General features: G+C 43.5%; 1 protein-coding gene across 10 annotated transcripts in view; it reads right to left on the reverse strand.

Moving 5' to 3' along the window:
- Window positions 1-26,208, reverse strand: part of DCC (DCC netrin 1 receptor) — a 423,032-nt gene that overhangs the window by 119,468 nt on the left and 277,356 nt on the right. For all 10 annotated transcript variants that reach the window (XM_040540170.1, XM_040540171.1, XM_040540173.1 and 7 more), the window contains 4 exons: window positions 22,799-22,955; window positions 17,485-17,639; window positions 6,158-6,306; window positions 5,541-5,679 (listed from right to left, as the gene is read on the reverse strand). In XM_040540170.1, coding sequence (XP_040396104.1) covers window positions 5,541-5,679; window positions 6,158-6,306; window positions 17,485-17,639; window positions 22,799-22,955 — 600 coding nt within the window. The remainder of the gene's footprint in view (window positions 1-5,540; window positions 5,680-6,157; window positions 6,307-17,484; window positions 17,640-22,798; window positions 22,956-26,208) is intronic.

The raw sequence follows: 26,208 nt of genomic DNA on the forward strand, positions 1-26,208 counted from the left end.
GACGAATTTCTTCCTGTTTTCCACTCTGTATACATCTCCTTCCAATCTGCTTGTACAAGACCGGTTCAAACGTATATTCATTCCTCCAGCAGATGGCCAATATTAATTCAACTGCTGAGGAGCCAACAGCTTTACAAATATGTTCTTAGTTGTGATGCATCAGCTCCCTGACACGCACCTAAAGCTTTATTTTCCTTCTAGAGAAATAATGCCTGCCTAAGTTGGCCCTGAATTTGGAAAAAGGAACTGAAAGAGGATCATGGTAAATACCCAATTTAAGAAGAGTTGGCAGCCTGATGCATTAGGGGAAATGAGAGAAAATGATTTTTCAGCGTACAGTTATGAATACATCAAGCCAAAGCTGTGCTGTAAGCTGTGCTGTTTAAACCATTTTTATGTGACGTTAACAAGAGCACTCGGGCAAAATTATTGTTTCAGCTGCCCACGTTTAAATTGGTTCAGCAAAGATCTACACCAATGATGTCAGACCTGAAGCATCTTAGAGATCGAGCGAATTAATTTTGTTTATTTAAACGGAGTTAAGAAGTGTTTGGTTTATTGTCTATAGCTACCTGAATGGGAGAAAGACTTCTGGTTGTAGGGAATAATTAAATAGACAAAGACCTGTGAACTGGAATCCATGTAGAAATGGGACATACTTTTCACCTTCTTCAGAGTTGAGTGAAAAATGGAGGAGAGCGACACCTTTATCACCAAGCAAAATGTAGACATGACTCTTTTTGTAACGCACTCTGGCCAAAACGTATGGGACTGAGGAGAGAATGAATGGGTGAAAGCCAACGTATTATACAGAGGAGGACACAACAGGGACCATCGTCTACACTTTCTCTGTGCATCTATACGGACCAGCTCCAGCCCAGCCCTTTACACCCATGGTGTAAAATCCCCTCTGACCTTGCCAGCTATGATCCTCTAAATAATGTAACAGATGCTAGAATAAGAACCACCCCCTGTACAGGGAGGATGGCAGCCGGCCCTATAAAAGATCCTTTCCCAGACGGTTCAAACCAGCGCCGACAGCCAGCCCTGGTGCTGTTTCCGTCTGGTCACGGCTACTTTCGATAACCAAATCCCCAAAGTGCAGCACCTCAAAGCATCCTCACAGGATTAATCCTGCAGTAAGGATTTGAGACAGCCAGTGCTAAGTCATTTGCCGAGGCTAATATAATAATATTTTCAATACAGAAGAGGAGAAGCAACAACAGCTAACCAGGAAGGTCCTGCTGCCAGCAAAGTCCCACTCTGGTACCATTGTATTTATGAAGGCTCCGTGGAGCATAAAAAATAAAAAAAATGATGCGTTTGAATTACAATAGCCTGAAAACTCATTGTCTGGGGGCAATGGTACAGCAAAGTGAGCAGCTGCGATGGCAGCAGCAAAGGGCTTCCGAGCCACCTTTCCTCTTCGTTACTGACTTTTATGTTTTATCGCTGCTACGCATTATTCTCCTACCAGACAAACTTATCTTCATTTTTCCTTTCTTGTTATTTGTTTGTCTTTATTTTTCTGATTATTTCTCTTTGGCAAACACTTGTCATATTTCCCAATTCTGTTGCATGCTTACATAATTGATGCGCGCTTTATCTTTCCTGCCAGATCTTCAATCAATAAGAGAAATAAATCCAGACCTGACCCAGAATCGAACTCAATCCCTTCCACGGCAATGCTGGGCGTCTTCATTCCTTGTTCTCCGCTCAGTCGAGGAGTTTTCTGCATTACCAATTTGGAGATTACCAAATTTAATGTCTGGGCTTGCACAACAATCAGCCAATTCCCCTGGCAAACCAAGCGCCTGAGAGATTACAATTACCTCCTCCGCTTTCCCATCTTGATCAAATAAAGCAATCGGATGCACCTGGTAAAAGTTTTGTTTACTATTCCCAGCTTAATGATGCCGTTAGAAATTAGAGCAGAACTCATTTCATCTCGCGTTCGCTGTGCGATACGCGACGAGTAGAGACGGAAGCATCCGGGGATAAATTCCCGGATGGCACGGGGCGACTCTGGGGTGGAGGGAGCCTCAAATACACCGACGGAGCCTTGCTGCTTGCTTGGTGTCTAAAGCTGGGTGAGATGAGCCTCACTGCTGATCACTTACAGATGGGATGAACGTTCATACGGCAAGGCAATGAGTTTTGGTACTTCTAACTGGTGAAATAATAATAATAATAAAAATGGTTCAGTTGGAAGAGACCTTCACAGACTGTCGAGTCCCTGGGCTGACCACTTTAGGGCCAGCCAAAAGCATTGAGGAAGGCATTGTCCAAAAGCCTCCTGAACACGATGGGCTTGGGGCATCCATCCAGAACCTCTCCAGGAAGCCTGGGCTATAAATTATGTTTAAACCAAGTACTCGGGAAGCATGAAATAAGACCGGCTGCCAATTGCCGGGATTAAATGTGTTTTGATAATTTCATGAGCACGATAGCTCAGAGCGTTTCTGAGATGGCACGCGGCTCGGCCAAACATTATCGGAGCTGTATTTTAAACAGAAAACTCAGCACTGAAGATCCAGTCTGCTCCTTGATCTGGCAAATCCTGTCCGGGGTCCGTAGCTCCTGCAGCTGGGTTGCCACACTCAGTTCCTTTTATTGTTGTTTGTTTTTTTTTTTTTCTCAGATTATAGATTACATCCCAGAGCTTCAGAGTAAACGTCTGCGTACAGACCTGCAGGATCCAATGGTACAGGTGTCTTTTTTTTTTTTTTGGTGAAGCTACAGACCGTATCATACAATGTACAGCAAAGGACTGGGATCGAAAAAATAACCTGTGCAAGCACACTCGTATTCCCAAGAGGAAGGCAGGCTTAAAAACGATTCTGTTCCTTTTACAAGATGAAAGGAAGCAGACCAATCCCAAAGACTTCTCTACCAGGGACTGGGGAGCAGAAGCGAATCCTGTCCACGAAACTGATGTGGATACGGGGAACTGCAGGCTTTCTCCTCCCTTTATCGCTCACCAATAAACCATGATGGATTAATGGCTTTGCCTCTCCTCTCTGTAGGTTGATAGCTGTGCACGAGTTATTTCTTGCTGTTTTATTGGTCTTCCTCTGGCAGAAGGGGCCTTAACCCTGGAAAAGGTCTTTTTTTTTGAACCATAAAAGAAGGGATTGCAGGACGGTTTGGACTTGTGCTCTCCATTCCCTCCTCTCCTTCCGTACAATGAGATGCTGACACTGCCACACTAAGAAGGATGAAAAGAAATCCTGGAGGCATTTTCTCTTCTTTTATACCTGCTCCAAACACTTCATTTCCCCGTTCTGCAGATTTACTCCTTAGAGGGGGGTTTGGTTTGTGGGAAAGGCTTTAAAACAAAACTAGAATTAACAGATTCTTGCTTAATTGCAATTACCCTGGGATACTCCAGGTTTCAAATGTCATCTAGATATCGAGGATGAGTTATTGGTAGAGAAAGGGCCCAGGAAGAGCCTCCTCTTTAGCAGTGATTTTTGTTCACAGACAGGTGAAGCGTTTGAAGCACTTGTGGAGGATAATTTCCAGACTCATGAATAACAATCTTTTCCCTTTTTCACTTATGATGACATTTAAAACCAAAGTGGAGTACAGGGCCGCACTTCTACACTTCACGGCGTGAATTAAATCTGCATACATTATGCAAAATATTCATTTTTCACTTGTTTTCCTTTTGTTTTTATAATTATAAGTGTGAAGTAATTTATTCTGCCAAGATCCAGCCCGTATTAGCAGGGGAAACTGAATTAACCGGGTAGACAGAAGCAGCACTTGAAAAAATAGTGCAGAGGTGTCAAATATAAAATAACAGTGCCAAATGAGCTGGGGGCTCGTGGATGGATCCCTCTGAAGACAGAGCCTGGAGTAAGGCAGATTAAAATAGCACCTGCTCGGGGTTTCCCCTACACCTTGTCCCCTCCACATTGCTCCTCGAGGGGGGCTCCCAGGGGATGTCACCAACCCATGCATGACCTGGGGACTGTGTTGCAGCCACGTCAAACAGATGCAAGATGCAGATGCTTCTCCAGAGCACGATATCCCCCTCATCTGCTGTTTTTCTCCAGGGTTTATACAGCTTCTGCTCCTGCTGCCCAGAAACTCGTATTGATTTTTTCAGCTGCTCAGCTGTACAGAAACGTTCAGAAGCAACCGAGTTTACCAGACAGACAGAAAATCGCCATTCTTAACCTCAGACAAAATTTTTCAGCTGGTTTGGGTAGGATAACCAGGGAGAGAGACCGCATTCGTAATAAAATTAGATAAAAAGTGGTAGATATAAAGGGACAAAATTCAGACACCCTCTTTTCTTCATTCATTTTTTTTTATCCTAGCATCAATCTCCAGTGCAGAAAGGAACCGCAGTGAACGTGTGGTGGGACTGACGGGCCTCTGCCTGGGGCACCCCAGCAACGTACTCTTCACCTCCTACCGGATTTTAAAAATCACGCTGAAAAACAAACATTTTTCCATAAAGATGACCTTGAGTTAGTGATCCAACCCTAGGACAAGCCAACTGGAACTCCCCTACCTTCCTTTAGCAGCACGGGTGAAAAATAAGTTGTCAGAACTGTTATCAGAACAAAAACAGTTTATAAATTTCACTACAAAAGCCCAGTTGACACCTCTTGGATCATCTTTAAATGAAATGTTGGCATGGAGAAAAATCCCTCCAGCTGTGGGGCTGAGTCGGGAACTGTTCCTGAAGCACTGGCACCCTCCCGCCTCTGCTCTCCCTTCTGCTTTACAGGCTCTCTTCTCTCCTTCATTTAATCCTCCTTCCCCAAGCAAGTATCAGCTATTCTCTTTTAACAGTAAGGGCTGTGTTTCCTCCTAAAACCAGTGAGAACTGCCTGGCAGCAAAAAATCTATTTGGAAAAGTCAGCCTGATGGAGTTCCTGCCAGGGCTTTGCATGCGCCCACCCCACTGAAAATTTTTTTTGGTCCTTTTTAGGTTTTTACACCTTTGTGGCCAAAATAACTCCAATATATTAATTCCTGCTTCGGCCAGGTAGAGGAATCAGACTCAGTGTCTTCAACAGGAGTCAGGCAGGTGTAAACTCTGTGTTGGCCAACACAACTAAGTGCTTCCAAAAAAACCCAACTCGGTGTACGTCCCCAAGTCTGTGTGTCCCAGGAGCCTGGGGAGGATGATGGGGCAGTCGCTGTGACCGAGCAGAGGGTGAAACACGGACACATCTGCTGCCCCACCATATAACGTGCAAGGAAAGGGCAGGCAGTTGTGTCCTCCAATGCCATTGTAATGAAATAGCTACGGGGTATCCACACCTGTGCTCGAGTTAGAGAGAAAATAGAGCTGTGCAGCACACTCATTATTAGATATAGGTATAATGAAGTGAACCAATTATCCCTGGAGATGAGCATTAGCTCAGAGCACTGCAGGCAGGTTATGAATCTCTGGTTTCTGTCCTGTACGCTGAATAACCAAATTGCTTCTTTACTGTTTCTTCCGCAACGTGGTGGGTAGAGAAAAAGCATCATGACCTCAACCCAGCAACCCTTTGGGTCTTTCCACCTCCACTTACCATCCGAAAGCGTGGTGACGGTGACATCTTCGGTGGAGACGCCGGGGCCGTAGCGGTTGTAGGCCAGGAAGCGCAGGGTGTACTCGGTGAACTTCTTCAGCCCCTCGAGCCGGTAGGAGAGCCCCTCCACCTCCACGTTCTGAGCACACACAGACAGCAAGCGATCACCAGGAGTAATGCGAACAGGGGTGAGCGGTTTGGGGACCAATATGCTGCTCTTTGAGTAGCTAAATCCTTATTTAAGATGGAATAAAGGGCAAATTCTAGCAGAAAAGGTTGTTACAGACATGCATCCGCAACAGGAACATTTACTATGAGCAGCTGTCAGTCTGGTGAGAGGATGTGCCATTTCTAGTCTGGATTTGCATTATTTTACCCTCCTACAATAAACCTGGAAGAAGTTACAAGAAGCAACTAAACCCATGTATTCTACAACGATCACACGTACAACCTGCTACCAACATCTTGATGGCTTAGCACGATGTGAAGGGGGAATTCTAACGCGTCTTTAAATGGCATTTGGCATTATGCTGAAATTTCAGAGTAAATAGAAGAGGGCTTTCACCAGCACGAAATAGCTTCTGCAGCCCAGGCTGGATTCCCCCTTTCCCACTCACCTGCTCCCTTCCCGTCGCCGTCTCCGTACAGAAGAGCCTGTAGCCTTGCACGGGACCGTTGGCGTAGGCAGGGGGATCCCAGGACACGAGGATGGAGGTAGGTGAAGTGGACACAGCCCGCAGGTTTTCCACCGGCCCTGGCACTTGCACTGCATGGGAAGGAAAGGACCGAGTGAGACCTCCGCTCCCGTGCAGCTCTCAGCCCCCACACGCGGCGTGACCCTCTAAACTTAGACAGTAAGAGATGAAAGGGAGGCTAAACCCACGAAAAGTAACACCAGAACAAGGTGACAACGTTCACGCGGGTGAGGGAAGACACCCAGAGCAGCCCCATGGACAGGAGCCCATGGGTCTGGCCTGGCTGGACACAAACACATCGGTACCCCCCGATCAGCAGTGGCATGAGGTTAATCCTGCCGAGTCGCAAAAACCTGGAAGCACGGAGTGACGTGATGGATTTGAGCAGAAGAAACCATATAGCTTGTCCTATATAACCCCAGAAAACTGCTTGGAGCAGGGCCCGGACCAGAGACCTCCCCCAGCCAGCATTACTCCATCATCTGCAAACCCTAATTAGCCCAACAGAAGCATAACCTCCAGTATTAATGTGTAGTCCCAGCTCTGCCCTTAAATAATATCCATGTGTGCACAGTGCCCAACGCTTACAGAAATTATGGGACCGTAACGAACTCAACTTATAAACCAAATAACGACAATAAAAGAATTAAAATACCTGGTCCTTGAAACTGTTATTTAATTTATTTAATCCGGTTTGATTAGTTCTGAAACTATAGAAGTTTGCAATAGTTTTAGCCCTAAACAGAGATCACTTGAAATGCAAAATGGAGGTTGCTTTAAAACCAGATTGGTGAACAAACGCAGAAGTCCTCAAACGCCAACCCCAAACAATCCCTTGCCATTGTTAAAGGAACAATAGCAGGTCACCTTTTCTTATGCAGACTGTCTCTTAAAGTGCTCCAATTTCACTCTGCATGCAAATTATCTCACAGTAACTACATCACACTCAGCTTGAATTAGTTCTTAAAACAAAAGAGCTGAAAATCTTAATAAACTCCTACAAGCACCAGCAGTCGTCCTCCTGAACATCAGTCACAGCATGTCTCCGTTGGACCAAATCCCAGCGGCGAGCAATGTTTTGAGGAGAGAATACCTCGAGTTTATCTGTGCCTTCATCTTGAACTCCAGCAAAATTGGAAGAAAAAACGAGCGATAATCGCAGCCAAAATGCAAAGGTCGAGCAGGAGGTTACTGCTGAAAACCTTCAGCACCAAATAGCATCTTTTTACTTTCAACAGAGCGCGTGCTGCAGCGCAAAACAAACTCACCGGCTATTGTGTGCCCGGCACGGCACCTGCACGCCTTTGATCACACGCAATTTCAGCTTTAAATGTTTACATTTGAAATATTTTTTATTTTCTTCCCCCAGCTTTCCCTTTTCATTCTATCTCACGTTTCCGACAGGCGTTGTAACGTGCTTACGGTCTCGATATTTGCAGCGCACACAAAGCATTCCGTAATCTTTCCTGATCCCTTCTGACAAATAGTAATCTGGAGAAAATTGGCATTAGGTTTTCAATCTTTTCCTAAATTCTGATTTTTCTAAGTAGCAGAGAGGCTCTAGAACTGCTTTACTTTCCATTAAAGTGAGACATTAAATCGTATTTCTTCTGAAGTTGGTCTTTTACAACTAACAGCATCCTTTCTCTAAGAAAAAAGCAGCAAGCAAGCAGGACTGGCAGAAGAACAGCACATTTTCTGTTACTATGAGCTCCACGTAACACTTCAATATATTCCAAAACCCACTGTTTCTCTGAGAATGCCCTCCTGCTCCCGTAAAAGATGAGTTCAGTAGCTCGGACTTTTTCATAAACACAAGCTACAACAACTGCTTGCAAAGGTTTTGCTGCTGCTCTCCCGACTGTCAATTTTGGGGTTATTTGGGGGAATTTCTCCTATTCAGGAGTCCATATAAAAGCAAAGAGTTCACGTGCACTTGGCAATACCTCAAGTGCCTCCAGAGAAGGTCCCTAACTCCATCCCTCCTCCCATCCTACAGAGCACAAGTGCTGCACATCCATGTGCCATCCTGGCTGCTGAAACCCCACACATGTGGGGCGAGTTGGAATCCTCTGGCAGAAGAAACGACACTCAGAGGCGTACCTACAACGGCAAAGCTCAGTCAACGTGGCTCACTTTTGGGGTCAGCAGAGCTGGGGGAGCTGAGCAGGAGGGCTTCGGAGCTCGAGGGGGGCACTAGAAGTCTTGGCCACTTGTAGGCTTTAAGACCTCTTGTAACCCCGCAAGCTTGACTTGTTGTAGGATCAGAAAGAGCTGGTATCCCTTTTACAGTCAACTGCTCCTTGAAACGAATTTCTGCTCTCATGAGCCTCGCTTCTCTTGCACAGTTTTCCTCTTTGCTGTCGTTCACTTAAAATTTTGATGATAATAGTTATTAAGATACAAGAAAGATACCAGTGCCTAAAATAGGAATGTGGGCAGCTATGTCAAAAATTGCTTGGCAACTGCCTAAAGATGCTTAATATCCCTCTTAGACCTGAATTTTTGGGCGCGTATCCAAGCCCCACTGGAGACCAGGGAGAAGAGCAGCTGAACTCCTCGAGGAGCCCTCTGGCAGGTACAGGATCAAGTGGTAACCCCCAAGACCATTGGCTTCAAGTCTAGAAGATGACGTTGAACTTCTTTCGGAGTTACTGGAGGGCTCCAGCCTTGAGTTCTACGAATTGCTGCAGAGTTAGGCATGGCAGCCTTGGGATGAGAAAGCAGAGCCCTAAACACCGCCTTCAAGTTGAATGCCCAAATACGAGCTGAAAGGATCACAGTCCTACTTGTTTTATTCATTTTTTTTTCTCTCTCTTTCTCTCTCTGGTCCCGGAGATCTTGACCTTTTCTGCCATAGCCCGAACCAACCTCTATTTTCTTCATTGGGATTTCACAAGTATCATTCCTTACCGGAGTAAAATTCATGTTGCAATGAAAGATCCTTCTGTAAAAACGTGTTGGCTTGCTTTCCCTTATTGCAGTTCAGCAATTTTCTTTTTATTTTTACGGCTCACATAGTAGCTTTGTTGGATTCTCACAGATGACAACATGTTAGAGGAAAAGCAGGATGACATTCACAGCATATTTGCTCTTTAGGACATGTTCAGTGAGAAGGGCTAGGCGACAGACCTAGGAACTCATCATTACTGCCACTCTTCCCCATATAACCTCTCAGATTTTGGTGGTTCATGACCATTACAAGCACCCTCAGATCAGCTGTCAGGGAGGAATCACCCACGTTTTCTTTCTAAACAACGTGCATAGGATGTCCGAGTGCCACTGGATGCTCTGTCATTCATTAAAACTGTGGGAGAAGAGAGAATTAAACCAGAGGGAAGCTAAAAGATGTTTTTCCTTACTTAGTCCCATGGAAATAAATAAGAGAAGACCTTATTTTAAGAGGCTGGTTGCTTCTGCAGGAAAGCCACGAGCCCGTGTACAGAGGAAGGAGCTGGTCTACTGCCACAGTTTCTACTGGGGAGAAAATCTCTCTGTGAGTTAAAACTTATCAAGAGATCACTACTGGAAATAAGAAACCCAAAAACAAATACGGGATGCAAACACACAGGCTAAAATATCGCCATCAACCAAGTAACAGCCTGCAGTCAGTGAGATAAATTCGTTTAGAAAACAAGCTTTTCTTACAAAATCCATGTGTTTCTGGGTGTCCAAACATGCCTCGCGTTTGTTTTGAGGTCTGAAAACTGGAAGGAAAACCCTTCTGAACGGAGGAGCATTCAGCTGGAGGCCCTGCTATGCACTTAAGGGAAATGATAGCATCCGCAGGAATAAAAAGCAACTCCTATTGACTTCAACAGGGCCCGAAATTCAACCTTTTATTTTGAGAAACTGCCCAGAAAGACAGGTTACGGCAATCCTGGCTCTGGCTCAGGCTTCCAGAGGGAGCTTGGATAAATAATTTAATGCTTTTATGCTTCATTTTCCTGCCCATAAAGTGGCATAATAATATATCTCCTACCCATTCTTCATCTTACCTATTTAGACTGCAAGATTTCTGGAGTGGGAAGAAAAGTCCGGATGAAATAAAGATAAAAACTTTCTGCTTCTTCTCCGCAAGTCAGTCAAAGAGAAGTACGTCACTTGGCATAGCCGTGCCCTTGTGTCTCAGCAGATCTGGAGCAGAATTACGACACTCTTCTAGGCAGCGAAGCTTATTACGTATAAAAAGAAATGATTAGATGACAACTGGTGGGTTCTTCATACCAACAACTTCCATGAACCACAAAAGGCAGGGAGTGTGCCAGGTAGAGAGACCTCGGCCATGGAGAATCCTTCTTCTCGTTTAGAGCCTTTGGAGTACTTTCACTGAGATGGATTATTTTTGGTAAACACGGTTTTCAGAGAAATCAAAACATTGGAAAAAAGTGGTGACAGTTTTCGCTTCGCAAGAAAAACGAAGCAAAATATTTTCATGGTGCTGAAACACCCAGTAATATTTCCAAAACAGAAAAATGTCTTTCCGAAATATTTCTCAACGGCTTTCGCATGACTTTAGTGTAAGCTTTTCATGAGTTTTACATACAGGACGACAGAATGAAATATATTGTTTCATTAGGGCAATGAAAAAGGAAAACAATCAAAAAAATACTTCAAAATACAGCAAGTATTTTGTTGGCTATTTCTATGAAGATGACAGCTTCATGATTTCCTGTGAACCATGAACCTCCAGTCTTTTTCCTACTCTTTCTCTACTCAACCTATATTTAAATTGACATTTTAATCCCATTTTTAAACCTCCTCCCAAGAGGAGCACCTGAAGCTTTGCGTTTCACCCAAGAGAGACCGTTATTGTCTCTGCCTTAAAACTTCTTCACTCCTACAGTTTTAGAGCAACTGGGAGATTGGGAGAAAAGGCAAAAACGCTGCAGCTTCCTTTGGGAAACAAACTGCAACTTGTGGATTTGGTCGGACGGGAGGAGACGGGCAGGAGGAGAGCACAGGTGGCACGGCATACGCTTCTCCATGAGGACATAACCACAGAGAAAGAGAAAAGTTTTAACAGTAGATACTACCTGCCACTATTCTTTCACAAGTAATTTCTAAGTAGATACCAAGACTTAAACAAAGTATCAGAAAGAGGATGCAATGTCATTTAAATTCGGTTTTAATTACGATATTTCATAGAGCAATACAACTTTCTAATGAGACCGACACTTTTCAAAGGAGGCAGCAGAGGTGGTCAGAAAAAAAGCAACCAAAACCCACCCCCCCAAAAGAAAAAAAAATTGACTGCATCATTTCAGGGAGGTGAGAATCAATCTGAGCTTCACGAAAGAAACGGTCAGAATATTTCTTCTCTTCTTTGATGCTTTTTCCCAAAGTCTTTAGGAAGCAGTACAATCCCAATTTTTATTTTTCTCTCATTTCATCCCTCCTTATATCCCCCTCTTGTTAAAAAACCACTCTTAATCAGCCTCCCCATGACGCACAGGACCCACATTCTCAGCAGGTAGGTGCGGACGGAGTCACAGAGTCTGCCTTAAGGTACCACATTTTCTTCCCCAAGGGAAATGAGAAATTCAAGGGAAAACAGAAAAGATACAAAACAAAAGTCATGACGTTAAAGCTAAGCAGATTCTGAAGAATAAAATACCGTGAGATGGTCTTCAATCTCAATTATCAGTGCTAACAGCCCCTAATAAGCAGCCCTGCTTCAAGTTTATGCATACCCCGAGAGCCAAACCTATCCCCGAAGTACAGACACGGCCCCAAAGGGGGCAGGGGCTGGAAAAGGACTACAAGAGCTGTGGCAGGAGCGATGTTTGCCGTGGGAGAAGGCTTCAGCTTTCCTGCAAAATAAATATTTATAATTTCCATCTTATTTGAAATGATAGCCGGGTTGAAACAAACAAAAACAAGGCAGGGAGCAGAGGACAAAATTCATGCTGCAGCCGCGTCTGTGGGATTCGAGCGCGTATTTTCAGGAAGAAATGAGGCCAGCAGGAGGGTCAGAGGCGTTACCTGGACCAGCGCTGGGGACAAGCCAAGTGTCCTAAGAGCCACGCTAGAGTGAGACCAGAGCTGCTCCTGCTGCAAAGCAAAGCACGTACCTAGAGCAGAGACCTGGAGCTGTCTGACCCCCTGCGAGTAAAAAGAAACCTATTTCAGATACACTCCCTGTCTCTGATGCTTACTAGGGGGAAAAACGAGCACCAAATAAAAACAACAACAAAAATGAGCTCTAATTGCAAAGTGGTTTCAAATTCAGCAGTTGCAGCCAGAAGCCAGGCTTCACTCCCAGGCAAAAAAAAAAAACAAACACAAAGATTTAAAAGTGTTGGGAGAACAAAGTGGATGAGAAGCTAGACACATGAGTCAAAGAGACAGAAAAACAGACACCACCATCTTTCCCTTCATGCCTGCCCAACATTTAGCAAGGGAGACACGTTCCATTAGAATTTCAAGCAATCGAAAACCTCTCCCCCCCTCCCCAACCCTCCCCATAAATTACTCATAAAATTAAAGAACCGTGTAAGAACGGCGTAAAGTTACCCCAGGGTGCATTTTACGGAGCCATTACGGAAGGATACACACAAATGAGGGGGATATTAATGACTCCGCACAACACATTTTTCAGCGCTTCTTCCCCCTCTCATCCAACGACGAGAAACATTCCCTGCCGAAGCAATCCACCGGAGATGCTCCTTTTTTTTTTTTTTTTTTTTTTTGCCTGCCCTGACCCTTTCACATGCTAATAAACATCTCCCGTGTCTCGCGGCGGTGATGCTGTCCAAAACTCAAGTGGCCATTCGTTATTGGCCATTCGTTATTCGGGGCTCTGTTGTGTACACCTGAAATTTGGCAGGGTGAGGACGCCGCCTCAGACAGAGACGAGTTTTTCCTTTACGATAATAAATGTAGTGTCGTTGGGAGCTGATGGATGGGGAGCAGTAGCCTCTTGTCCTCCGTTCATCACTGTGACAGCCAGTGTGGGCTGGAGCAGAGGAGGCTCCCAACGGAGCCCAAGGGCTCCCTTATTAAATGGGACTAGCTGCAGGTCTTATAAAAATTATTCATTTTTTACTGCATCAGCGCACAAAGGTCTGAACAAACCAACTGCTCTTGACTACCACAAAATGATTTAGCGTCATTTACAGTGACAATATTATCAGCGCCGTGACAAATCGATACCCGAAACCAGCTGACATGGCGCTAGCACCCTCTGAAACACTCAGCACCCAACAGCAGTAGGGTCCGGCCCTATCTGGGGACCCCGAGAGGTGACAACGTGTTACCACCTCTGTATTGGTGTCGAAAACAGATGGGTCTGATGCAAGACTTCAGAAAATTCAATTACTCCAGCACATGCAAACTTAATTTGTGCAGGTCAACATATATGGAACCGATTACTGCCTGATAAAATTGTCATCTGCGTGCACTTTAAAGACAACGCTGCCTTCCCTTGCTTTTTATGTCAAATTTCATTGCATTCATGTTAATGATCTTTTAATTTGCTATGCAGTTTTGACATTTCTATGACAAACGTACGCTAAAAGAGACTGCAATTGGAATTTTGTTCATGTCCTTTCAACGTTTCCTGTGCAACTAATACCTTCAAAGGATATTGTCTCTGCTGCAAAACTTGGAGTGAGAAGAAGAAAAACAACTTGAGTAGCTTCTGGTGCAATTGCTTTAATGCAGTATCGATGGCAGGTTTTGCTGCTACTTGTCTTTGCGACAAAAAACTTAGGTTCAGCCCATCAGGGATAAAAAAAAAAAACAAAACATCTTCCCCATCATAATCACAAAAAAAATGACAGTCTCTTCTGACAAAGGCACTGATTTCTGAGGTTGGACGCACCAGCCTCCAATGGGAATTAAAAGTAATTAGTGTCAGCTTCTCTGGAAATCTGGATGCCGAGTGAAATAACTAGGAAAGACATTTATGAACTCTAAGAGCTTACAAACTCTAACCTAAGTGTTTGTCTCCCCTTAGTAATATTCATGTATGCTGTATAAGAACCTTACACTGACCAGGTCGGCTCTGTAGCTACTCAAGTCTGTCCGCGCATCTGTCTGAGCCCAACACGTGGATGTCCACCTGCTCTAAGTCAGCTAGGAGTTTAAATATCAGTTCAAACAAAGTACTGGTTGTCCACGTAAAAACAGGGCTATCCAGTCTAAACATTGATTTGGGTACCAGTGGTCTCTCAGTGATGAAAATGCCCCGAAATGCCCCGCCTTTCTGCTGCTCCTTCTCTTGGACCACACAGAAAACGATGAAGTCCCTGAAACTTGCCCTAGCCCATGTTGAGAGACACCCGAGCACCCTGAGGATTTCATGTGCTCACATCCACCTTCCCCTCATTTATCATCACTGAAATACTGGTTTCCAACCCAGCTGCCAGGCAATTTCTCTCCTATAACTGTGCTTACCTCTTTCTAATGAAAACAGGAACCTGCTGAGATACCATCTCCCATTGTGAACCTAAAACCTAGCATTCCCCAGAGCCTGCAGTTATCACTCCCAAATAACCCTAGGACAACTGCTGATTTTAGTCCCTCTTCCTCTTGGCTTCAAGATGGGCAGGAGGACCTCAAGCGGAGGACTACAAATGCATCGAGCCCAGTTTCTGGCCACAAAACCAGGCTGGTTTGGGACCAGACACCCTCCCCCAGATGGAGGGGGAGAGACGAGGAGCATTCAATGCTGCTCCACTCAGATAAATGGCCTCCTAACTGAGGGTTTCTGTGAAAGAAGAAGGGGAGGAAAAGGTTGAATCTTTGGCCAAGTGGCTGCTCTATACAGAGGACAGGGAGGTGGAGGCTCACCTCCAGGGGCAACCATGGGGGTCGGAGATCTGCTCCCACAGGAGGTGGCAGACACACAGGTGGGCTTCTGCAAGTAGGTGTAAGAAAACCTCCCTACCTCAGAAAGATGCAGTTATTCATTGTCCCTCATAAAGCTGCCTGGGTAGAAGTTGAGATGGCAGCGCACGCTAAATTGATTTCCCTGGAACCGAGACGATAAGGCTGCAGCGATGCCTCCGCGTTTCTTTGGGGCACTCCAACATGCCTCCCTATTCATCTTCTCTTCCAGCAGCTAACACACACATCACGGAGATGCAGATTTATTAGGAAGCGGGTTTTAATTCCTAAGGGATGTGAAAAGCCGTGAGCTGGTCCCGCAGCGGGGAACCCCTTTCAAACCTCTGATGGACAATTTCAATCCCCCGTGCAAGAACAGATGCCTTTCTTTATTCTCTACTTCCAAGCTGCTTTAACAGCATCTTGAGGAGGCAAAATAATAACTCACAAAGTCTCCACATGTGGTAAGAAAAGATTAGACATGGCTTAAGCAGGCAGGGATTTAAATCTGGACTGATAATACTGTAGTGAAATTATATACCATAAAGGCAAGGAAAAAGGGGTTGCAGTTTACAACAAAAAAAAAAAAAGGAAAAAGGAAAAAAAAGGTTTAATCTGGGGACAAAAACCTTCATATAAATCCAGCACATATATTGTGGATGATTATTTCAAAAAGCTGGGACTTGTTCTGTTGATCTTTTAAACTGATTACCGAGCAAATGTATGCACTTTTAGAAACAGGCACTGACAGACATGAATTTCAGATGTCCTTTTTCATCAGCTTTTTTCTTCTTCAACAATGCCAGATTGCATAATACTTCGGATATTTTCAAATAATGTGGAAATTCAATTTCGGGGCAGCCATGTAATTTATTGTACAATAGTTACAGCGTGTTCTAAAAGACAGCCACACCGAGGCTGACTGCCTCCCAGGACCAGAGAGAGTTGTTTCAAAAATGATAAGATAATTTGGTCACCGGTAAAAAGCGAACAGAAAAATGGAAAGCAATATTTCCTCCACTCTCTAACTTGACACTTTAGAGGAATCTTGAAGTTATTAAATAGGAAGGATATTCCAAATGTCTACGCTTGGCATTAAACGGAGCAGGTAACTCCAGGCTGTGGCAGCATCAGTCAGTAACAGCAGGGGGAAGCGGTGCCTGCTTTTCACCTGGGCTTTGCAAAGAGCAAGTTTTCCCCACTGAAATCTTATTTTCCTTCTGTAAATATACGTATGCATAATACAAACATTTACAGGAACGTGTGTACGTGCATTTGTACGTGTTTTAATGGATATAAATTGCTAATAGTTAAATGATACCGATGGTTAGTTGCTTAATATTCGCTTATTACTTTCTAAAGACTCAGGTTCCTAAGCTGACTTTCAAGCACTATTTACCCAAAAAGGGCTGAAATACAACTCTGGTTATGTTTGCACACAGCAAATGCATAATTGGAAAGAAATGCAAGAAACAGCAGAGCAATCTCAGAGCAGAAATTGAAACGGTATCAAAAATGCAAGGGAATTGAGAAAAAAACAAGTCCAAAAATCTCAGGTGGTATTTCACCAATATCACTAGTCTTGGGGTTTGGGGAAATGATGCCAGGGAGCACTTGGCTAGAACTTATGTCTCGTGATAAACAGACCTGTAGACACAAAGCCACCGAATAACACAAGCTGAAAGTTCCCTCTGCCAGCCTGTTCACGGCTGTTTTTGAAACAAACATTGCCTTTCAGTTAAATTTTGGTACACGGCAATACGTGATGATATAAAAGAGTTTCCAGGCTTCTGTCAAGCGTTTGCTTTTCCACCACGTCTCAGAAGGAGAAGGTGTTGTGGCAGGGGCTGAGCCTCCCACCTTCGCCCCTTTGGTTCACCAAAGCAGACCAGTGCCTGTCCTTAGGAGTCCAGCACCCATCTCTGTTGGAATGGGAGCTGCTCTGGTCCCCAGATGCTAAGAACTGGCTACCAACACCACTTTTATGAACAACAACTCTGATCAATGAATTTTGCTGTGGGAGGGTTTAAAGTCATGTTGTTTTCTCTGCAGTAGCCCTTCTTGGACCTTCCAGGAGGGAAAAGCTATAGTAGGATAAACTGAATAAATTCATCTTCTTTCTGGAGACCAGAGTCCAGGAAATACTTACAAATGAGACATACAGAAAGAGAATGTGAAAAGGCTGTACTGAAAGCTTCCAAGTACTCCAAAAATTAATAAAACACATGTACAGGTGAACATTAACCAATGGAAAGTATTTGTTTTTATATATAAAGCCTACGTTTCAGCATCACTTACGCTGTGACATGACAGAAAATGGGACATGTGAGCATCAGAGCCGTGACTCAAAAGTGTGACAGAAGATGGGACGTGTGACATCAAGACAGAATTGTGGCCCCGACCCCGACCCAACTCACACTCGGGCTGCGTGGCCACCTTGACGGGCTGTGAGCTCTCGCCGGGTCCCCACTCGTTGAAGGCCACCACACGGAAGGTGTAGGTCTCCTCCGGTCGCAGGTTGCCCACGGTGAGCTGGAGAGTCCCGGACTGCGACGTGTTGACTGCCCGTTCCCTGCAACGACAACAAAAACAACTTTAAAATGCATTTTGGATACTTTTTTCTGCAGCCGGTAGCGTGCAAGGTGTGATTACTTATCAAATTTCGGTTCAGAGCTTGTTTGTCTGTAAGGTTTCTTTTGATTTCTGCTTTCAAAAACCTAATTCAAGTAATGGTGCCTACTGGGAATGTGGCAAGCGCTACAAAAGACTTGTATTTTAGCACTTCAGAAGTAATATAGTACGTTGGTTCTTTGCCTTTTTTAATAAAACAGAAAAGTAATATTGATGGAAAAACAATCTGCAAAGAGAAGCAGGTAAAAATGCTTCTGTGGCTCATTTCCTACGGACGCTGTGCCTCGCTCTTCTCCTTTACCAGAAGCCCTGTGAAAAGCTAACAACAAAATTCGGAGCTTTCATGCTACCAAAAAAATTATTTAAGAGCGAATCAACTAATTGTCCAACTTTTTGTAGCACTGCCGGGGCTCTGTGTGCTCTGGTAGGGATGGCGAGCTCTTTATTCTTTGGCGAACATCTCCTAAACTGAAATCTCTCACCCAAGCAAAGCTCATCAAATTGCAGTCCCTTGCCTCTTCTCTCCCATTTCTGTTTTCAAGCTGTAGAAGTAGGAAGCCAGTTGCACGGAAAATGCCTCCAATGGATTCAAGACGAAGAGACCAACTCTGAAAGCAGGGGTGCTGCGTTGGGGTCGGACACCTGGACTGAACGACTACAAAATCCTCTAAGATGCATGAACCCACTGCACTAAGAGAGAAACCAAGATATGCAGTGACTTCCCACCTGCACGGTGGTGGGGCTGTCATCAGATGTATCTCACTGTACACATCTTTTCTTTGTTAACAGCAAAAAAGCAACAAGACCGGAGTAGAGTAGTGAGAGAAGGAAAAGGAGATGAAGTGATAAATAAGCCTGCAGTCAGGTGGCTGTTTGAATACTTCTCTGTGACTGTGGTACCCGTGGTGATACGTATATGAAATTCTGGAAAAGCGTATGGTTTGTAGCATTGTTTTGGTAAGTCTTTTGCATTACCTTAGTAAGAAATTAAAAATAGGGGCACCTATACGGCTCAATCGGCACTCACACTTCTAAGACCTCCGTAGGGACTGAAAAAATAATCAAGCAAACACCCCAGGGCTGAGACCACGATGTTAGGGCAGCGCAGGAATTCCCTAAAAAGCACCAAACATCCTCGAGCCAGGCACCTTTACACTTGGGGTTCTCTTTTTCAAGCCCGTCTCAGCCATAAATTATGGGCTAAAAATAAAAGCCCTTGACTAAAGTCATTCACTTACTTGTAGAACGGAGGCTTCGACACGTAATTTCCAGTGACTGAGGATCATGTTACATTACAGTATCAGCATGTAAAAAAAGATAATTACAGTCCCCATATATCTCCTAGGTGTGTAACAAATGCTTTTATAATGTTTCAAACACCTAATTAGTTACTTCGCGTAGGACAAGTCATGTTAATGCTCCTTGCTGTGAAATGAATACTATTAATTTTAAAACGGGTGGACTTCCACTACCTTGAGCTCTTTTTTCAACCCCTACTATCGTTTTCCCATGAAATAACACAAAGTCCTTGATTATAACAAGCAAACCTCCAAACTAATGTAAACAGTTCATCTGGGAATGATATTTTAGAACTTAAGCTGAATTCTAAAGATAGGCTCTAATCAAATAGAAGTTTTTGCATTCAATTAAGCGGTCCCTCGATTCATTTCTTCGCTCTGCGCCATGCAGGCAGCTAGTTGGGGAGCTCTGTTGGCTGCTCGTGACTATCCGTGCATTCATTAATTTGGTGTTGAAAACAAATTGTAGTGAACGTTCAACTGAAAACAAAGCAGCTCCCAATCTTGCAAGAGCCCTTCATCGAAGGAGTTTGTGTTAGGGAGGAATACCGCTGATTTCCAGGAGCATTTTCCTCCTTCTTTTCTTTTAAGACCAGGTCATCCCATTTCATTTATTTTATTTATTCATTTATGTTTGCAAAAATTCAGTTAAAGAAGGATGGCTACAAATCAGGGCCCATCATTTAAACCAATTCGCCATTTCCGAGGTTGCAATAAAAAAACGAACACTATTTTGGGGCTGTGTTTTGCCTCTAAAATGTCAAACAGGAATGTATTATTGTAAAAATATTTCTCATTGCTTATAAATACATTTTTAATTTAAAACTTTAATTTTTAATTTTAAATATAGCACGTAAATTCTCACTGAGGAGGCAGAATTCATTCAATACTCCGGACAGGTAATTAAATACGGCTTGAGATTACATGTAAGGGGTTATTTTATGTTCTATAGCTACAAGATCAAAAGTAAACAATGCCTCTTTCTTCATGATGACTAACGCACACAAATATCAAATGCCCATGTGAATCAATGCTCACTCGGTACAGAAGCAAAGCAACAAAGATGGATGAGAAAAGCAAACAAACAAACAATCAGGCTGAGAGTGAATCTGAACAACAAAAAGAGACCAAAATTCAAAATGAAATATTGGATCTGGCCCATTTTGCAAATGTTCTCAACAAAAAAGTTGCAACTCCAAATTCATTTGCAATTAATCGGCGGCCGCATCCAGGTGCAAACGCTGTTGGTTTTGAGGAAGTTTATAGATGAATGTATTTAATATATAATTATATATATAAATCCAGTGCTTCCCACCTGAAGACCACCTCTAGCAACAAAAAAGTAATTTAAAGTTCAGTGTGGATGGATGAGATGCCGGCAATGTGGGCAGCACCACTCCCAGGAGCTCACCATCTGGGCAGTGAAATGGGAAACACAGCAAGAGGGCAAAGATTTACCTCTTCCATTGCAGAACTTGACAAGCATTTTTAATCTTTCAATTGACCTTATTACTTGGGTATGAAAGAGTTTGTTTTCGGGGAGCTTATAATGTCAAGGGAAAGGTAAAAGAGCTCTTTTCTCTCCTGAAACTGCTCTCCATCAAGGCAGGATGGATTTTTATACTACATCTATGTGTGTACCTTGCAGAGCAGTATCCATTGAAATTCATGCATTATATTCTAATACCATATTTAAACAGAAAAGAAGAACAATAAAATGTGTGCTTCAGTTATGTATCTGCTAACAGATCCTATACATGAAAAACTATTTGTTCATTTTTTGTCAGTATATGCCTGCTATTATCAGCAAGTGCTACGGAGTATATCACTTTTTAATCTGAACTTTTTCTCAACCCAGCAACTTTCCTGAGTGCAGAGGTATTGGTTGGCTGTTTATTTCCTAATAGATTTCAGGTTTGTTTTATCCTTTCCTGAGAACCCTGCCTTTTACCTTTAAGCGCTCTTTCCAGTCATCCTTATCTGCAAGAAAAACCATTTGATCCCCCGGCGGATGCCTAGCAGAGCACAAAGATTAAAGAGCATCCCGTCAGAAGGACCCTGGTGATTACAGCACGGCAATAAGCACAATCGCTTCCAAAAGTGGCTTCTTTCAAAGGGCTGAGCCAAAGAGCCCTTACGGTGGAGTTCAAAACACGGGGGACAACTTCTCTGGATTGTCCCCAAAGCCGCCGTGTGTGCTGGTGCTGCCTCCTGCCATGCAAATCGTCCCCCTCTCGAGCACGGGGTGAGCTCCTTACTCCGGACTTACAGTAATTTCTCTGACAATTCCTCTGCATCCCTGAGGTTAATGTCAAATCCATTTTTATCTTCTTTTTAAAAAAGAATAATAGCTCTTTTGTAAAAGTAACATGTAAACAATGAAGCCAAACAGCTCAAAAATTCCATGGAAGCTTTCAAAGAAAAACGACATTAATTTCGTCCTGCTATTAGCCTAAAAATTTGCAAGACCACACGTGCTGCTCGCTACATGGAACTGGAGATGTGCACTCGAGCTGCAGGTGCCATTTTAAGTCCCTTGCTAGGGGAGCATAAGGGAATTTTATTTTCCCCTTGTTTACTTCTTTATTTTAACACAGGGCCTGCAGTCTTCTGCAGGAGACTCTTTATCAAGGTGTGTATCTTGTTGGGAATGGGCCTAACGTCTCTCGCTGGTATTCAGTGCTTCGAGCAGCACCACAAATTCTGGAAGAAAATTACTTTTAATGCAAGGGAAACCAGGGGTGAGCTCCTTTTACATCTTTGGGAATTCCAAACACACCAACCAATCCCAAAGGTTTTTAAAAAAGTAAAGAAATGGGAATCCCCTTGTACAGCACACGTCCTATCCCACTGCGACCAGCGCTGATGGGTACAGACAAATATTAGGACCCGATTGTACAAAATATTTGATTCTGCCACGTGAATCCTTGTTTGGTACCCAAACTGGGAGGGACACGGGAGCAGCTGAGCATCCTCAGCTTTACACACGCAAGCACCAGTCGCCAGCCAGCAGTGAAATAAAGGACAGGTTTCTTGAAGCGAGTTCTTCGTAACGATTGCACAGGAAGGGAAAAGCACGAGGTTCTTCCCAGGCATCAAATAATTTTTGTACGGAAAATAAAACCAAAGTAACTACACAGTGTCTGTTCAAGTGTGAAATGAGCATACATCATGAGGAATCAGGAAAAGACCAAATAATCTACAGTGCCGTTATAACAAAACAATTTACAGTGCCGTTATAACAAAAGAGCTATCTGCTGGGCAGCAATCAGCCGTGTGGCTGGAACAGCCCAGGCTGGCCCACTGCATTCGCAATCACGTTAAAATCTTCTTCGCCCTCTCCCCGACTGTTTTCAAGACCTTGCACCGTTTGCAGCGCTCTAAAAACATCCTCCTCTCGAGTTGATTAGGGCTCAACAAATTCGCCTAAGCTGGGGATGCAAACAACACTTGAGCCCGTGGCTTCGGGGGAAGATGAAAGGTAAAACATGGAGCTAACAATACGTTAGATGGCCGAGTAATAGCTGGAGGGGTAGGATCCATGGACATCAGTGTCATCCAAAAACAGTCCCTCGTACCAAGACGACAAGTCTTGTTATATAAACGTTGATGCGTCCGCTACGAAAATAGACCGCAACAAAAGGCATTGCTGGCCTCCAAACATTGGGCTCCTTTTGTTTTGTTTCCACACACAGACAGAGGGAAGAACACAAGGTTAAGAATCTTTTGCAAGAGGATGTTAAGGAGCTCAGGGGCTGTCCCCAACGAGGGACAGTCTACTGGGATGCAAGAGGACACCTACCTGTTGATGCCTTCCCTGGAGAAGAAGACCGTGTACGCCTGGATGCTGCCTCGGGCTTCTGCGGGCGGGCGCCAGCTGAGACGGACAAATCGGCTGGAGACCAAGACAGGGACCACATCTCGGGGGGCAGAGGGGAGGACACTGGAGCTTGGGACAGCTGGAGGGGAAGGAGAGGACACAGTCAGAGAGGCCGGTGGCACAGAGGTGGCGGGGCTGGCGGGAGGCGCCGTGCTGGGCACGGCTGAGGTGTCACGAAACAAAGGGCCAAGGTGGCACGGAATAAGAGTGAATAAATGAGAGGGGATGAAAGAGAGAGAAAAAAAAAAAATAACAGTAAAATCACGCCTTAACACACCATCCTCAACCAAACAGCAACATGGAAAACTCAAGTAAGCTACTCCCTCGGGATACTTGAAAATTATTTCTTGTCCGTGTGATCACAGAGTCTGATATATTCATTGGTTCGCTCCTATTTCAGTGCTCTTGTCTTGTATGCCCCAAGCAGCATAAGTGTTTAACCTCATAAACAAGCAATAACTGACCACTCAAAGCCTCAAGCCTACAAACCTTTGGTCTGGGAAAAGCAGAAACTAAAGTAGGGTGTTTTAGCACAGGATTTGTTAGATAATTAAAGTGGGATAAAACAAGAAAGAAAGGGACAGTGAAACTTAATAATAACACCATTTTACATAGAAAAGTGTTCTGTCTATAAGCAAAATCCAGAAATGAATAAACTGCAGGTTCAAGCAGTAGAATTCATTTTAGCAAAATACCTCTTAATAGTATTTAAGGGTTTGGTTGTTGCCCACCAACCAAACTCATACGAAAGCCGGCCAACAAGTTTTCATCATCCGTATCAAACCAAAAGCATTTTTTTTCCATTATTACAAGCCTATTTTGGACCAACATCCATGCACATACTGTAAACTGTATTAGTAGCATTAATCTACTGTGAGATCATTAACGGTGGTTTATTACCTGAACAGCTTATGAAGAATAGCTTTCTGTGAAAAGCACGATGCTCACTAAATACTGGCACAGCGTTTCCTTATATTGTCCCCAAATTGTTTTTTAAAAGCAATTAATACCGTTATTATTAATAACAAATATTATTACCCCTTACTCATTGAGATCAATCCAAAACCTGAGGGAATTAAGAAATTTCCCAATGGCATTTCCAGAGTAATGATGTGTTGAAAGAAAGTATTAAGCCCTCGCCTCAGCTCTTTTGGCTGCGAAGTTGCGATCCATTATTTGCACTGAGATTGTGTTTAGTTGTCCTTAGTCATGGGCCACTGCTCTAAATAATGTGCAAACACAGGACTAAGGTATAATCTGTGTACATTTATAGGAGAAAGACACAACTACTTCGCTGCACGGTCAGAGCGAGGAGATTTGGGCTTCTGGTCTGTTCTGTATGTTGACTCGTGTATTGTAAGCGCATTGTCTTCTAATGAGCTGTGTGAGAAGTATCAAGGGCAAGATCTGGGAAAAAAAAAAAGACACAGAGAAACCTGCAAGGCTTTTTCAGTGGAGTTCTTGTACTTAAATTCAGAAAACTGCCCTGTTATTAACAATGTTGGCATCTGAGAACCCGTAGAAACCTTCAAGTTCCCCGACAAAACACCCCAGTGTGCAATTCCTCCATCGAGGAACCATCCTCTTGGCAAAGCACACCAGTCTTTCATCAAAGTCTCTTCCATCAAAGGTGGCTTAGTGTTCAGAAACTTGAGCTACAATCAGCCTCAAGTCTCGACGTTTAGGTGACTCTACACATGATGGGTGTCTAGGCTCCCCCCATAGAAAATGGGGAGAGCTAACAGAGACGATGGAGCCTAGAAAGCTACTAAAACCATGAAAAGGCATCTACCTTTAAGCCTGCTGAATAAATATCTTAAATCTGGAGGTGAATCCATACCCACCATGACCTCATGCACACGAATGCTGTGGTGGCTGACCTGCTAGGTGCCCGTTTGTTTAAATAATGGGAAAAAATGAAGGGAAAAGCAGCAAGATTGGGACTGTAGTTCTAGCCCACCAAGTACTTATTTTACTTTGGCTTTCAGTAAACTCTGTAGAGCTATCACTGACAAAAGCAATTTCCCTTTTATCGTTGCCAGCAGTGAATAGTAAACATATATTGTACAATATAGAAAGACATATAACCTGAAATTATCTCAGCAAGTAATATCTGAAGTCCTTCGCTCTTTCATGTGACTACATAAGATCAATCCACCACTGCTTAAACCATCTACATCCGAGTTTGACAGGGGATGATTTTAGCCCGATGTGGTTTGAATTAACTCCTTATGAGGTACATCTCTCTCTGCTCTCATGGCAGTGTGAATAATCACCTACCTCTGTACAAAACAGGCATAAAATCAGACTGCTCCCATTCATTTTCCACAGGTGCAAGTGACTAAAGAACCTACAGAGAAGGCCTGAATGTATCCCAATAGGGTCTGATTTCCGTGTTTCCTTTAGGAAGCCACATGAAACATCTCAAATTATGAACCAAATCTCCCACTATTTTTAATCCAGAATCAGATGAGAGTTCTGTGACCTTATTACTTTGCCTATAGGACGCACACTTGCACTGGGTCCTACTGGTAGCATTTTGAAAAAGCAAACATTTTTAGAGGACGTAGAAATACGCCTGATGGAGATTCTTGCTTACAGCCTTTAGTGTTGGAATATAGATCAGTTATAAAACACGTTTTCACAGTTGCTGGTTTTAAATAGACATGGACACGTCTGCATACAGGTAGGGAGAAGTCCTGGCAGCAGCATCTTTCTCCCCTTAAAATGCTTGCTGAGACCAGCAAAAGCTTTTGGGGGATACACAAGAAGAGATGATGAACAAATGACAAAAAGCTTTGAAATTATATCCCACAATGGATTTGGAATCAAAAAAAAATATAACATCATTACTGCTAAGCAAAGGTGGGAATAGGTGATGTGAGTTTATTCACGGGCTTCTCCTGGTAAGAGACATAGGTGCAAATCCTCTAAATCCAAGGAAAAAAAAAAAAGTAATTAATGATTTCACTGAAGTGCTCCTGGGACCTTTATATAGTGCTACATCCCAGACCTCAACCTAGTTTTTATACCTCTGTACCAAAAAGACTCGTTTGCTTCTCTTGCAAAACTACCAAACTGACAGAAAAAGAGAAAAAAATTGTACGTTTAAGAAGAAAAATAAGTTGAAAAGTGGCTGTGTGTTCAGAAACTGTTGCTCTTGTTTTTCAATTAGCGATTTTAACTTTGATCTAAAAGTTATCCTGGTAATCTGCACCGAGGATCAAGTCCTGAACCAATTCAGATGAGTTTTGACTTTTCTGCTCTTAAAGCAATTAAAATTTGTGTGTTTTTAATTACTCCTGTTTAATTCACATACAAAACTGGAGCCT

Source organism: Cygnus olor, chromosome Z (assembly GCF_009769625.2).
Source record: "Cygnus olor isolate bCygOlo1 chromosome Z, bCygOlo1.pri.v2, whole genome shotgun sequence".
Classification (NCBI taxonomy): domain Eukaryota; kingdom Metazoa; phylum Chordata; class Aves; order Anseriformes; family Anatidae; genus Cygnus; species Cygnus olor.